General features: G+C 33.6%; 1 protein-coding gene across 25 annotated transcripts in view; it reads right to left on the bottom strand.

The window, feature by feature from the left end:
- Window positions 1-16,492, bottom strand: part of EPB41 (erythrocyte membrane protein band 4.1) — a 154,373-nt gene that overhangs the window by 50,114 nt on the left and 87,767 nt on the right. For all 25 annotated transcript variants that reach the window (XM_039854324.1, XM_039854328.1, XM_039854326.1 and 22 more), the window contains 3 exons: window positions 14,271-14,489; window positions 5,892-5,979; window positions 1,857-2,009 (listed from right to left, as the gene is read on the bottom strand). In XM_039854324.1, the coding sequence (XP_039710258.1) occupies window positions 1,857-2,009; window positions 5,892-5,979; window positions 14,271-14,489 (460 nt within the window). The remainder of the gene's footprint in view (window positions 1-1,856; window positions 2,010-5,891; window positions 5,980-14,270; window positions 14,490-16,492) is intronic.

Raw genomic sequence — 16,492 nt, 5'->3', positions numbered from 1 at the left:
AGAGTACATTTTCCTGAGTCATAACACACACACAGAGTACATTTTCCTGAGTCATAATTAAGCTACCTTTTGATTGTCCACTGCTCTTTCTTAGTCACCGTCTGCACTTGGAATACTAGACTACTCAATGATCAGAGAATGGAACAGTAGATGATTCCTCCAATCAATCAATATGATTATGCAATCCTTTTTAGTAAGAGGAGCTAAAGATTTTGGCTCAAACCAACTCGAATTATTTTCTCTTTTCCTTTGATTGATCATTAATTTATTGAGATACCTCTTTGACTGAGGTATACCACATCTTGATAGGGCTACCAGAAACACTGTCCTGTTAGTCTCTTGCCTCTCTGTTTTTGCCTTAAGGATATTTTTTAAGATGGAAAGGAAACTGACATTTATTTCTAGTGCCTTTCATTATCAATAACACTATGGTTAGACAGTATTACACATGAAAAATCTGAGGCCAGACAAGTTTTTACTCAGTCTGAGCTATTAAGTGGCAGAACCAGAACTTCATGGTTTCCACTAAACCATGCTACTTCTAAATCATCTACTATAGTCATAATACTCTGTTTCTCAAAATCCTACTGTTGTTCCTGATTGCTTTCTTAAAGTAAGAATTCTACATTATGGTATATATTATATAGTTGACATTTAAAGAAACCAAGGACTTCAATTATCAGACTTATTAATATTTGTGTGTGTGTGTGTGTGTGTGTGTGTGTGGCACACAAGGCCAAGACAAAGACGCTGCCAGCATTTTTCTCCTGCCTCACATTAAAAGGTAATATTGTTGAGGGATGGACTCTTTTATTCACTGTTTCTAGCTTCTAGAATAGTGCCTGGCACAAAGAAAGCCCTATTAAATATCTATTGACTGAATGACTCTTGGGTTTGAAACTCTCTGAGGGAAGAAACTGACTGCTCTGTGCTAGGCACAGGTAAATAATTATGGTTCTAAATAAATGTTTCAATGATAATCCTTCTGAGATTTTTAAGGCAGCACATCCAGTATTTCCATGCTCAAATTATGAATCATGTCACCAGCAGATGGTGATATATACACAACAAAGCCATGAGTATGGCTTTTATATCAGTATGATGCTTTCCTGTATAGACGTTTTATAGCTGTCATCTCATTTGATCTTCAAAACAACACTGACAGGAGGTATTATCCCCCTTGAATGATAAAGAAACTGAGCCTTAGATTTGTCCAAAGTCTTATATTTAGTAGGTGGCAGAGTAGGAGCTAGAATTTGTTTATTTTTTTAATTCCTACTTAGTCAATTTTCCACTATATCATCATGGCTCTTCAATATAAAAGTTAAATCTGGCAAACATTAGGATATCCTGAAACTTGTCCACCAACTAATAACTAAATTATCTGGTACAAAGTTGAACATCCAACTCTATTAAAAATCTAGAACCACCTCAGAATTCATTCCCAGTAACTACTAGAAGCTATGCATACTAATAAATTTTAATTATATGAGGTAAGGAATTGGTGATGCAAAACATGAGTAACTTAATCCCTCTATTTAAAAATCTCATGCTACTTAAAAAATATTTTCCAACAAAATTTTACCTGGAGTAAACAAGGGACAAGTTTATCAATCCAAGTTTCACTTTTGGGCATGGCATATATACTTATATAAAGAGAAATGCCCCAAAAACCAGCAGTAAGGAAGAAAAGAGGCATTAATAGGACTGAGTAATTTAGAAAACAGAATATCAGCTCCTGCATAGTTCGCTATAGAGAGACCTCTTAGATGACATAATAAGGAAAACAGGAATGAAAAGAGGTTTCAGATATGGTCAGTGTTTGATTCAGGAGGAAAGAAACACAAATTCTGTACCTCTCCAGGTCGAATCTTGATGAAAAAGCTGCTACGTTTGTAAGAAATCTTCAGCACTTTGGGCCAAGGAAAGCGGTTAATTCTCAGCTTATCTTTGTAAACCAGAAGGCCACTAGAGCAGACACCTAGGATGATATCCACTCCCTCCAAGTCCTGAAAAAGAAAAGTGTCAGCATTTTAGTCTTGAGCAAAGTGCTCAACACGTTGTTGACTACTAATAGATAATCTAAAGATATCAACAACCAAAAACAGTTACAAAGCATACAATGAAAAATAAAGCTTATTCTAACAATCAAAACCCATGAGACTATTCAGTCTATGTAAAAATGTCATTATTCTACCACATTTAAAAAAAAATCAATGTTATTACCTATCACAAATGTCTTTAAAATGTCTAAATCAGACTTAGTAATCCTATTTCTGTAATCTGTTCCAAGGAAATAATTCAAATCACAGAAAAAGCTTTATACATGAAAATATTCAGAATGTTATATGCATGAAAAACTAGATATAATTTAAGTATCCAAGCATCAGTGTTAGATTATTGACTATCCTTTGGTGAAACACAATGTGGCCATTAAAACAGTTATGTAGAATTAGGGAGATAAATGGAAAAATAATTATGTTGTAATGTTAAGAGAAATAAAGCAGGGTGAAGTTGTATATACAATTTATCCAAACAATATAAAAAATGTACATAGAAGAAAGATGAATATACCAAAATGTTAATAATGGCATTCTTTAGGTGGTAGAATTATGAGCAATTTTTCATTTTAGTTTCTATACTTCCCAATTATAATAAACATGTATTATCTTTTTTAAAAACATTTAAATATCACAAAACTAATATATGTATGTAAAAAAATCCAAACAATACAGAAATGTGTAAAATAAAAGTAAAATTCTATCTTCTCTTCCCATACTCTTTAATAGTAACCAGTAATAATTTTATAATTTCCAGGATTACCATCCTATATTCTAGACACATACAAATATGTTTGGATAAGACATACATATACACATATTACTAATCATATATATTAATAATATATCACTAATCATATGTATATACCACATTTATAATCAGAAAGACAACTAGAAAAAATTACAGTCCAGTCCTTGAAGGTGGAAACTTTATCTTAATCATTTCTGTATCATCCCAAATACTGCCCATTATTGACAACATGCTCAATAAATGTTTACATTGAATTTGTTACCTGCCCACATTATTATTCATAATTTATTATGACAAATATCAATAAATTCTTTGCTTCTGATTTACAACAATTTTGATTCATTTAGGTCGATAAATTAAGGAATTTTAAGGTAACAATATGCCTTAGGCTTAAACCCTCAACCATTAACATCATTTATTTTCTTATTAGTGACTCTGAGGGAACATCTGTTTTTCTCTTGTCCAAGAAGCGTGGACATGCACACATGTTACCCACTGAAGGAAATAACTGCTATAACAAGCAATATAGCCACCATCACTACCTCTCAAAGCCACTGTGAAATATCACTGGGCTTGCATCTGCCTTCACAACACCTCTCTTATAAAACTGAGCCTCTTTGTCCTCCAAAAAAGCTTTCTTAACAACCCAAAAAGAGACACTTACTTACTTTTAGCATGTCTGTCTGTATAGGAAACTTCTAGTAAGTATTTATGTTCTCATTTTGGTCTTCTAGTTCTAAAATATCTATTAGCATTATAATCAGCAAATAATACTATATTATTATTAGCATTATAATCAGCAAATAATACTATAGTAGTTATGGTGGCTGCATGTCCTATACATATATGTTTAAGTTAGCAGACCACATGACTTCCTAGAGACCAGGGCTTAGGGCTATGTATACTACCAACCATCATCCACAATTATAATTTTTTTTTAAATGACAAAGTGGTCATCTGTCCAAAAATCATGATAAATAAAAAAGTTAAGTTTATTCCTATATAAACTCAGTGTGAGAGAATCTCAGATTTTTATAATTATTATGTTAAGTATATTAGATTATAAATATTATCCCTGAGTCAAGGAAAAACAGTAAGATATAGTAAGGCCATATTTAATATTTATATGCCTCTTAGAAAAAATTAAAAATTGAATGTTAATCATCTATGCCTGTAATTCAAGGAAAATAAATGTCATCTGAATTAATGTCAACAGATGACTGCTTACTTAGATAAGAAATCAAAACCCAGAGTTAAATGTTTCTGACTACTTCTTTTCCCAATATGAGTATAGTGAAACATATTAGTGCCTACATGTGTATATACAAGCACAATCGAGAAGGAGATATTATATACAGCTCCAATTCAATGACTATATAACAGAATTTCCTAGAAGATGCCCTCTTAAGTTCTTAAAGCTCGTGGGTACAACTGTATCTCTCAATTATATGTTCTGGAGAAACAATCTGCTTTACAACATCTGGGAAAGGAACATGCTGCCGGACTCCTTCATTCATTCCTGATAATATCAGCCTCCAGCAGGAACTGAGAAGCAAGACCAAAACTACCTCAGTTCTGGAAATAAACCAGATCTGATGTACTAATCTTCCTACCATCTACTTTAGAGATTCATGAATTATATAGATTCAAGTTACAGTGCCCAGGCCAAAACAATCTGGAGCAACATCTTAAGAAAAATTACTAAAATGTAATAAAATTTTAATAGAACTAATGTAACTTAAATAAGGAAGAGACTTCAGAAGTTGGATAGTCAAGTTGGGAGAAGGCTGAAAGGTCATTTTAGTCCAATCATCTGCCAGATATCTGAATGTCCTTTTCTAAATTCCTCCAAGAGCAATTTTTCACTCTTTGAAAATGTAGAGTAAAATGATAGACTATACTGCCTATCCTAGAATACTTCTAGTGATAGAGAGCTTACTACCTAATGAGGTAGCCCATCTCATTTTTGAGTAGCTCTGAAAGTTAATCTGTCAAATGAGCTGAACAGTAATTCCCTGCAGTTCCCATTTTTACTGGCTCTAGTTTTATCTTGGATCCATAGTAAAATCTCTACTTCACACATTAATCCTTTAAATATACTATAACAGATATTATGCCTCCCCCTGCTTTCTCTTCTGTGGGCTAAGTATCCCTATTCCTTTGCTTGTTTCTCATTGGACATGGTTTTGAGTCCTCTCTTCATGCATCCTTGTTAAGTTCCTCTAAATAAACCTCATTATCCCTTGAGCCCTTTCCCTCATAAACTCCTCTAACTCCCCAGCAATTTCAGTAGCTGAAAATGAGAGAACTCAAGCGGTTTTTCTTAAGTATTCATTCTGTTAGGTTCTATTAGGCAGAACTAGGATTAGAGTTCACGTTTCTAATTCCATAACCCAGTAGTTTTCAAATGAGCTACTGTGGCTCATGCCATTGCACTAGAATCACCTGTAGAGCTTGGTTAAGCAGACTGCTGGGTTCGACCCACAGTTTCTGATTCAGTAATTCTGGGATGGTGCCTGAAATGTGCATTTCTATCAAGTTCCTAAATGATGCTAAATGCTGGTTCAGAGACCAGTCTGAGAACTGCTACCTTAGGCCAATGGTTCTCAGCTTTAAGCATGAATGCAAATCATTTGAGATCTTCATTAAATTTGGAGACTTAGCTTCTCCTCCAAAGAAGTTCAAAAAATCTGGGAGGAGCTCAGGAATCTGATATTTAAGAAACGCCCCAGGTGATTCCGATATAGGTAATGTTGGCTGTGAAACATGCATTGCTGCCACTCTACATTTTCAAATTTATCTGCATTTTAGGAAAATATTTCTTTTGCTTTAGATATTATATCTTTTGATCCTTATAGTGGATTGGATGCGAAACTTCATTTTGATGGTGGAATTGCAAAGGGGCAATTCAATTTATATACTTGATACACTTGATTGATTCACCTGATAGACTTAAAATTCTAACAAGAATTCCTATCTCTTTCGAATGTTTTATAATACCCCAGATAAAGGCTGGTGAGAAGTATTATATGACACAGATCTGATACATGCATGTTAATGAAGGCTAAAGTTATCATTACCTTTGCTTTATGAAGGTCAACACCGTACATAGACAACTTTTTGGCATTCTCAAGAAATTCCAGGTCAGCTTGAGCTGGAGTCATGGATCTTTGATAGAAAAAAAATTTTAAACTCTTTCAATGTCACGGTGTCAACATTTACAATAATAATATTTGTATATTAATTGTACTTTATATAGACATACATATGCCAATATGTATGTAGACATAGTTCATATTCCTGAAAGTAGAATATTATGAAAAAGGACTCATCACTACCTGTCTAAATAATTGAAATATGCCTTAAAAAAAGAGATGTTAGAGAAAAAAAATCCACCAAAAAGCTATCAAAGGTTAAAAAAAATCCTACTACACAATTTCCTTAAAGCAGCCACATCTGCCATCAGTTCTGCCCCTCCCTCTCCTCAGCTGTTTTCTCCAACACATAAACTCCTCCCACTAATTTTTCTTGCCAAGGGGTGACCAGATTAAATCCTCTGAGGGCATGGTACAATTTACATTATCCTCTTAGCTGCCTTTTTCTCTCCATACCCCTGAATTGAGTTATTATAGAAATTAAACAGGAGAGCAGCTGAAGTTACTTAACTGGAGACTCTTAATGGGGACAGGCTTGATGAAAAGAAAATTTCTGGTAACAGATGGTGTTCTTGCCCATTAATCTAAACAAAATAAATTGGTTAATAGAAGCATGAAGATAATGGGGCTGCTTTCACTGTTATTAAGATGTCTTCATTACAAGGCATATAATGAATTCGAGTTGTTTGGAAACAATCAGTTTCACAGTCTAAACACTTTGATGGTCTTTCCTTCTGCTTTATAACTTTTCTCTCATTTGAAAAGTGCTCATGAGCAGTTATGTTGAGCTTTGAAGAGAAAGATATCACTCCTAGTGCTACACAATTCAGACCAATCAAATATAACTTCATAGTAACAATAATGCACCCGCATCTCCAAAGAAAAATCGTGGAAATGCCTGTTTCCCATAAGACTTCCTCAAGTTATGCAAAGCAGCAGTGGCCTATTCATTTAACAGAAGGAAAAAAATCACTTCCAAACCCATCTGTCTTTACCCTCATTAAAAAGAACAAAGGGTTCTTTGGAACAACAACCAAAAAAAAAAAAAATCTCAGGAGAGAAGCAGCAGATTTGTTAATGTCTCAGCCTCCCTGAACAAACTTTTCATAAGCCCTAAATCATCACCCCTGAATTTTATGTATTAATGGATCTGAAAGTGAACACACACCAAAAAAGGAGAATGAGAAAATTAACACATTTGCAAGTCTGTATATTAAAGTCATTAAAAACATCACAGAAAAGTTTTGTAGTGTTTTTTCCCCATGTAAGTTATATACTTTTATACTTAAGCTTACTCCCAGTCATTTTGTTTTTTGTTGTTGTTACTATTATTGATTACTTGAATTTTAGGATTTTGAAGCTTGAAGATTACAGAGTCCAACACTTTGATTTTGCTGATGAAGAAATAGGCCCTTAGGAATCACATAGTCATGGGCAAATTATGACTCCCTATTTAAGGCGCAGGCTTTAGTCAGGACTAAAGTTACATCACTTGAGCTGGAATCCTGGCTCCTGCACTGAAGAGTGGTAACCTGGAATCTCCTTCAATATTCCAACTATAAAATAAGAATCATAGTAATACCTACTTTTAGAGACTAGGATAGGAAATGACTTTTGTGTCTTTGCTGAATGAATGAATGAATGTGACTAGTGGGATAAAATGAAGTTATGGTTGTGAAACTGCTTTGTAAAATATAAATGTTTATTATTACAATCTCAGGTTTCTGATGGTGCAGTTGCACATCTTATGCAGCTCATATGAGAAATAATTTTGATCACTTGAATTTGAAGACATATTTTAAAACATTAAATGAAACAATCATGATAAAATCTTCCCTATACTCATTTCTCCAACTCTAAGGGACATTAATGGTGTAAATTTGAATACAAATTTACATTTCAAACTATGTGGTTAAGTGATTTTATAAGTAAGCATGCTTTAAAATTATATTATGAGCAGGAAGCAAGAAGAGGTCTTTAAAAATGTGACTTTATTAGTTGAAAATAATATTTATATTTGAAGTTTAGCTGTATTTTCATTTAAATTTTTTTACATAAATAAAAAATCTTTGCAACACAAACTTAAAAGTTACCTACAAAACAGGTAATTTTTCCTGAACAATTTGAAAGTAAATTGTCAGTCAATCTGATGACCCATCACTTCCAAATACCTGAGTGTGTAATTTCTACAAACAAGGACATTCTCCTACATAACCTCAATATAACTGTCAAAACCAGGAAATACATATTAATACATATTGCCATCTAATTTTCAAACTTCACTAAAGTTTAGCCAGTTGTTTGAAAAATGTTCTATATAAAAGAAGGATTCAGTTTAGCATCACACGTTTCATTTAGTTCATGTCTCTTTAAAAGTCTTCTTCAGTCTGGAACAGTTCCATAATCTTTCTTTACTTTCATAATCTTGATCTTTGGAAGATTACAGGCTAATTATTCTGTAGAATGCCCCTCATTTTGGGCCTGTCCATGAGTTGATGCAGATTATGAATCTTTGACAGGAATATCACAGAAGTGGCCTGTGTTCTCACTACATCCTATTAGGCAGTAGTTTCAATTTATCCCTTCATGGATGATCCTCATTTTGCTCACTCATGTCTGCCAGGTGTCTCCTCTGTGAAATTCCAACTTTTTTCCCCTTTTTTTCTTTTTAATTAAATTTACTGAGGTAATATTGGTTTGAAATTTTTTTAATATCCTATCCTTTATCAAACTTTCAATTTACTCATTTATTTATATCAGTATGGAGTCATGGATGCTCATTTTATTCAAGGCAATATAATCAATTATTGTCCTTATTTATTTTGTATTTATTTTATTATTATTTTTTTAATTTATTTTTTTTTTATGGTGACATTGGTTAACAAAATCCAGTAAGTTTCAGGTGTACAATTTAACAGTAAGGCATATATATATAGGATTGTATTATTTTGTATTTAAATTTTCCCAGCTTTGGTCAGTGGGAATCTCTCCAAGCTGCGTTCTGTCTTTCTGACCATTTTCTATCATTTTTGAGCACCTCTTTCTGGCACAAAGTAGAGTTAGAGTATATAAATATACAAGTATAATATATGAGTGTGTGTGTGTGTGTGTGTGTGTATCTATTTACTTATCTATCTATATCATCTATTGGAAATTATGAGTTTACATTGAAATCTCCATTTTTAATGTAATACCACAGGTTTCATTTTAGTTTCTCTCTCTCCATAATTTATATCTCCTTTAATGACAGTGAGAAATCTGGCTTCTATTACCCTTTATTGACTAATTTGATCAACTTCCTGTTTATAACTAATCTCTCATCGCTGCCATGAACTCCCCTCCCCCATGTGGATGCACTTTTCACTGTCTTGGACTCTGAATTCCCCATGCGGGGATACTCCCCACACATGGATGTCTCCTTACCTCTTTACCTGACTCCTGGTGTTAGGCCACCCCTTCCATGGACATCTTCCTCACTCTGCTTAGACTTCAACACCCTGTACCAGGTATCAGCCATAATGCCCTCCATCCTATGCAGGCCTTACTCCTGTGTGGATGCCCTTCTCACTCTGCTCTGCCTCTGACAACCACCATCACATGCCCACATATGACTATCTTCTTCGTCCTATTTGAGCTCTGACTTTTCATGCCAGGCTGCCCCCCATCCACATGAAGACTCTCCCTACCCTGCTTATGCCCCAATATCCCCAGCCAGACTGCCCTTCTACAAGGATAGCTATCTTGCTCTACCTTACTTAATGGCTTTATAACAAAACTGTTGCAGGAAGCCTTTTCTGATTATAAAAATCATATAAAAGCATTGTATAAAATTTGGAAAATATCACTAAGAGCACAGGAAAAAAATCTATAATCCCATCACCCACAGACATCTGTGCATGCAAATATAACACATCTTATAAATATAATATCATATTAAACTTAATTTTCAACTTAAAATTTTAAAGATCATGTTTTTTCCTAAGTTTTCAAAGACTCTTGAAAGTAATAATTAGCTAGCTTTAAATCATTAAGAGTACTGTCTTGAATTTATTAAGTACCACCTAATAATTTTCTACTTGAAAATACTGCAGCTTATAAAAGTACCTAACCAGGGAGTTCTGGCAGAGGTTAACACCTGCTCATTAAAAAGGAAAGTTATAATAAAGTTTCCCCGTATTTATTTTGAGCAAGTGCGGTCAGGATATAGAACCATTCAGTGAGTTTCAGTGTTATGTGACAGCCTTTTAATAAAGTTTGTTGCATCTCTTAATTAAGGACTGTGATTTCAAATAATTAAGGGAGACAACTGACAAGTTTACATACCTTCCTAGTACCCATAAATGGAGAGCAATTAATTTTAAAGCTTGATTTGCTTGTGTAAATTTAAAGTGTTAATTATAACTTCTAAGTCTCTGGGCAAAGGGCCACTTCTAAGGGTTCCATGTATGCAGGCTATCTTCTGTTTATGAAGAGCAGGGTGGTATTTGCTTGTACTTTTCAATGCATAGTAAAATACTTCTGCCTAAGCAGGAGTTTCTTTGGATTGGTTAAATAAAATGCTATGTTGTTGGACATAATTAAAACTTCCATTTGGCTTTGTGTTTGTGAGTTGCCAATCTTGCCAAAGAGGCACAAGCAAATTCCAAGATGACAGACCTCTAAATTTTATAGTTATAGAGATATTTTATCCATGTACCTAACAGAACGTCAACTGGTCCACATCTATCTGTCTGTCCTCTGAGATCGTTTCAGCTTTTTGGCTTTAAATTCCGTTAAGTTCCAAAGAGGGGTTTTCTAAACTCAGACTCACATCCATCACTTATAAAATAGGGATAATAGGGTTAAGAATTATTATTATCCCAGCAAACATGTGAATTCTCATTACATACTAATCATTGCGCTAAGTACTTTACATGAATTTTCTGATTTAACAATCATAAAATTCATATTATCACCCTCATTTTTCAGATGAGAGAACTGAAGCTTAGAGTGCTTAAGTAACTTACTAAGAGTCATAAAGCTACTAAGGAATCGTGTCTAAATTCACAGGCAGGCTGACTCCAGAGCCCATGCTTCTGTCTTATTTACCTAGCTCAGGGGTTCTCAAACTTTTTGACCTCACGATCTTGTCATTCTCTTACCAATCACTCTCTTACCAAAAACTCCAAAGTTTTTCTTTATGTGGGTTACTTCTATCAATATTTACTATATTAGAAATTAAAACTAAGAAAATTTAACATATCTATTAAATCTTTAAATAATAAACTCATGTTTTACCATAACTTTTTATGTGAAAAATAATATCTTCCCAAAATGTAGTAAAAGAAGGACATAGTTTTATATATTTACAAATTTTTTAAATGTCTGGCTTAGAAGACAGCTGGATATTTTTATCTGCTTCTGCATTCAATCTGTTGCAATGTGTTGATTTGGTTGTGCTGTGTGACTAGGTTTGACTTCACACAGAAAAGGGAGGATTGACAATTAAAAATATTCTTCTTTGATACTACACCAAAACTCAACAATGGCCATTTCTTAAAGGTAGTTGCAATCTGAAAACATATCAATGAACATTTGCACTGTGTTACATTACAATCCATTGATCTTTCATTTTGAATCAACTCTTCTTACCCATGCATGATTTATATCATGCATTTCATATCTGAAAAATATTGGTTTGCTGAGTAATCCAAGTCTTCCAAATGTTGACACATTTCATTGTACAATATAAGGGGAAAAAAAATCACATTCGTTAAAATCATCACAATTTCATCAGAAAAGTCTTTTAAGTATTTTGAACTTGTCGAGATGATGGTAGCAAATACAAATTATGCAAAATTTTAATTTTCACTTGAAAGCTTGAATTTTGTCATTAGTACTGGCTCACTTCATTTTTGAGAAAATATCTGCCAAATAATCAAGTCTGAAAAATCACAGTCATTTTTTCAAGTAAAAATGGTGTTTATATAATTCGGCTCACAACTCAAAACAATTACACAGGTGCTTTTCTCATAAATGAGACATCCACATAAAGTAGTTACTTTGCATAGTTATACTGTTGTATAACTATGCAAAGTAACTACTTTATGTGGATGTCTCATTTAATCACACAGAATATTAAATAAAAATGTATTTAAGATTTAATAACATTAATACTTTTTACTGCCTCATCAAGAAAATTTCTAAGTAAACTGGCCCTTTTAATTTTTTTAACTGCAAGTTAAAAAATAAAAGAACATGTTGGTAAAGGATACAATGACTACTAGTACAGTTTGTGTCATTGCCTTGACTTGTGCTTCACCCATTTTAACACAGTGAAAAAAGGCAAATAGCATCTTAGTTATTATAATGAAAATAATTTTGACTTCATGAACCCCTCAAAAATAATCTTGAAGACCACAAGGATCTGTAAACCCCTTTGAGAACCACTGGCCTAACTTAAAGGGTAGTTATAAAGATTAAATGTGATACTGTACCTAAAGTGCTTAGCATAGTATCTGGCACATAATAATAGATACACAATAATTGGCTGTTTCTAATTATTATGATGATTGTGAACAGTGCTATAGAGGAGAGTCAAGCATTGGATGTGAGTTAGACTCTAAAGTCCTCCAAACCTGAGATTCTATTATGATCAAATAACCATTAAAAGAATCATCAGACATAGATTTAAATACTGATCATAATCTGATACCACTATTTTCTGTTGCTTGGCTCCACAGAAGCAGTAAAATATTGCCTTTTACTATTTTGCTGATTGCCCAAAGATTATACTACTAATAATAAAAATTATTTTTAAATTATTAGAAAATAAAAAACATTCCCCTACAATTCTGACATTCTAACAAATCATTTTAATTGATTGTTTCTTTCCACTACTTGCTTTTGTATGTACACATGTGTATGTGAATATATATTTTATATACATATAAAAATTTCTAGAACATAGTCAGAATATAAATAAAAGTATTAAAAATGAATTCAAGGACGATGCAACATCCTTAAGTTGCAATCATCAACAAGTTGAAAATGGTATATTTAATGGTCCTAGGTATCAGTGTACAGTTCTCTTCGGAAACAGTGTGACCCCATTAGAGTAGGGTGATTCTTATAAGACTATTGCTGTGTAGGTTGTAGACTTTAAAGCCCTTATGATTCTCATGACTGATATACTGGAACCTACAGGGATAATAAGGCACCCAGAATTGGGGCACTTTGAGTTAAAGCTCTCTTATTGAAAGCATCTCAATCCATGCAATCCTATTGGAACCAGTCCAAGGAAAACAAGATTGCTCAGCTGCCAGACAGAATACTTGTTATTAACATGTAAAGCCTACCAAGCCATTCTTGATTTCTTAGCAGTGTGACCCTTCAGAACATTGTAAGCTAACTCGTGATAATGTAACTCACGGTACTAATTCAAGGCCAAGATCAGACATTCATCTTAATACGCTAGGGCAGCTTGTAAAATTTAGCTGTAGCAAGTCACTCAAATAACAATGGGATGTATGGTAGGAAGAAACACAAATTATTCTGGCACTTCAATATTAGCTAACATTTATTGAATTTCTACTATGTGTACGACATTGTATTAAATTTTTTCCCACACATTACCTTTTCTAATCCTAGCAATCACCCTATTTCCTCTGAGATAAAGATTTCTATCAGACATAAAAAATCTGAGGTTCAGAGAGATTAAGTGAATTACCCAATGTCACAAGGCCATGATCAAGCAGAGCCAAGAATGCAACCCAGCTCAGTCTGACTATAAGCCCTTGTTCTAGATCACTGTGTTATGATACTTTCCAACATTACCAATTATGTCCATGGGGGAAAAAAAAACAGTGAATTCAATAAAGACTTTTAAAAAATACCTTCCGGGGTTTCATGGGCCCTCTGAAGTCTATCCGTGTACATAGACCCCAAGTTAAGAAACCTAGCACTGAGGATCTCAAGGCACCTGATATGGCATAAGTTTAAAATTTGAAAAAAAGGTAAGGCAATAATAATACTAATGATAGCTACCATTTCCTGAGCACTTACTATGTGCCAGACACTGTGATTAGTGCTTTACATATATTACCTCATTTAATTTTCGCCTACAGTGCAACACTCATTACTCTGATGAGAAAACTGTGGTTCAGAGGGCTTAAATACTTTTCCAAAGAATTGGGAGGGAATTGAGCTCATGTAGATTCTTTCTATGTCACCAGTTCCTACTAAGGCAAACACTGAATCAATTCCAGGTAAAGGGTTTAAACTTATTGCCAAAACAAACAGAACAAACCTGAGAGACATATTTACCTGTATGACTTATGCAGTTCCATGACCTTCTCTTCAAGTTCCTTGGTCTGATTTGGGGCCAGTTTAAAATCACTAACATAATCCACACCATGGAGTTCTGGGTCATAGTCTCCCAGTTCAGACTGGATAGTATAAGAACCTAACAATGCTAAAGTCGCAAAGGAACAGGGCAGACGTCCTGCAATGATGTCCTGCCGAAGTTGAAGACATAAATAATATCTATAGCCAAAAGAGAAAAGATGTTACCATGTCAGCAATAATAACAAAATACAGAGAGAAAAAGAAAGAAAGAGGGAGAGAGAGGAACAAAGGGAGAGGAAAAAAAAGAGAATAAGTAAATATGAGATAATATCAATTATTCGATCTAGGTATTGGGTATATGGTTATTCATTGTACTGTTATTTTTTCTTTTCTATTTGAAATTTTTCCATATAAAAAGGTTTTTAAAAAACTATGTTGGACTTATGGTTGGAAAGCAGTTTAGAAAGAAAAGAGAAAAAGCTGAAAAAACTTCGAAGGAGGTAAAGAGACCAGTATTTTGTTAAGTGCACTAAGAACCACATATACATACATATATTATCTCATCTCATTTTCACAAAAAACTTGTGAAGGGGGATTACTGCCAGATTATAGATGAGGAGTCAGCTTCAAAGGGTAAGTTTGCTCAATGTTAGATAGTAATAAAGACTGTTTGGCTCCAAAATAGACCCTTTCTTTTCTACCACACTGCTTTGCCGAATGTGTAGAGACTACTCTTCATATACAAAGATGACAATATTGATACATTTTCATTAGGATATGAACATTTTTTGGTGTAAGGCAAAGATGGGCTTCGCAACTATCACCTTGTAAGACTGATTCCACCTACTAACTGTTGGGAATTCAGATTGAGATTAAAGCAGTTCAGTCCAACAAATCAACTAAATGCCCCTACCTGTGTTAGACACTCCTCTCTGTCAGCAAAACGTTCACACCTAAGATCTTGACCTCTTAAAACTTGTTCTGACTGAGTTGACCAGTTCAAGACTGCTTTATCAAACAGGAAAGGTAGGAGGTATGATTAAATTGAAAATTCCTATGTTAATTAGAATCGTTATCCTTGCTTTGACCATAAGATATTGAATAACATATGTATCAGCAATTGTTTTTGCTATCTATAATTAGTCACTACGTACATGTTTTAAAAAAGAGCAATGCCAACCAAGTTACAAGAATTTTAATTAAGTTTCTCTAAAATGTAGATAATTAACAAGGATTTTTAGGGATTTGCTTTGTTGTACACATAATAAACACTGATGAAGAAAGATGAGTAAGTAGTAACTCTAAGAGACAAAACCTACCTGTGAAAAATAACCAAAACAAAATTTTCAGGCAGAGATATGGCATCTCAACTTCAAGAATGTACTAAGGATAACTAGACAAAAAGTAATGTTTTTAAATGGTATAGACATTTCACAGTACTTAACAATCAGACTTTTAAAGAGTTTTAGGCTATTTTCTTATTTAAGAGAGATGAAAACTGAAGCCCAGAAATGTATATTTGTCTGAAATCAGATAGTTGACAGCAAAAATGGAACTAGAAAGCAGTTTCTCAACAATCGACAGTTCAATTTAACAAACATTTGCCAAGAATCTACTATGTATAAGGCTCTAAGCAAGATTCTACGGCCATAAATGTGTGTAGTAGTACTCTTTACAATATACTGCTTTTCCATTTTTCTTTTTCTTAATATTCATATTGAATCTAACAAAAGTCATTTCCTTAAAAGAAATCAGCAAGCGATTTTTAAAGAGTAAAAGATTTATTTCATAAATTAAGTGGGCTCAAAAATTACTGAGGAAGACTTAGTTCATGAGGATCATATACCTAATCATACACTTTAAAAGGGAGCTAGGAAGAAATAATAACACTGAGACTTTAGCTTTTCTGAACTTTCTGAGAAAGAACATGGTGTAAGAGGCGCATTAAAACAAACAAACAAAAAGAGCGAAGCTATTTTACCACTATATTTATGTCTTGCCCTTTGGAGGGTGGTATGGTTTATAGGTACTCTGTCCACAGCTTGGTATAATATCCATGAAAAGCAAGGTTAATTCTCCAGCCAATTTCCTCCAAGCAAGTCACAGATATTTGAGACTTTTTAGGCTTACTTATTTGCAAGCTTGCCTTCAGGTGATCAGAAATTTTCTATCTTAGGAATAGAAATTTTCTATCTGAAAAG

The sequence above is a fragment of the Pteropus medius genome, unplaced genomic scaffold (genome assembly GCF_902729225.1).
Source record: "Pteropus medius unplaced genomic scaffold, Ma_sr-lr_union100, whole genome shotgun sequence".
NCBI classification, from domain to species: Eukaryota; Metazoa; Chordata; class Mammalia; order Chiroptera; family Pteropodidae; genus Pteropus; species Pteropus medius.
The sequence above is the reverse complement of the archived record's forward strand: the minus strand, read 5'-3'. Positions and strand labels throughout refer to the sequence as shown.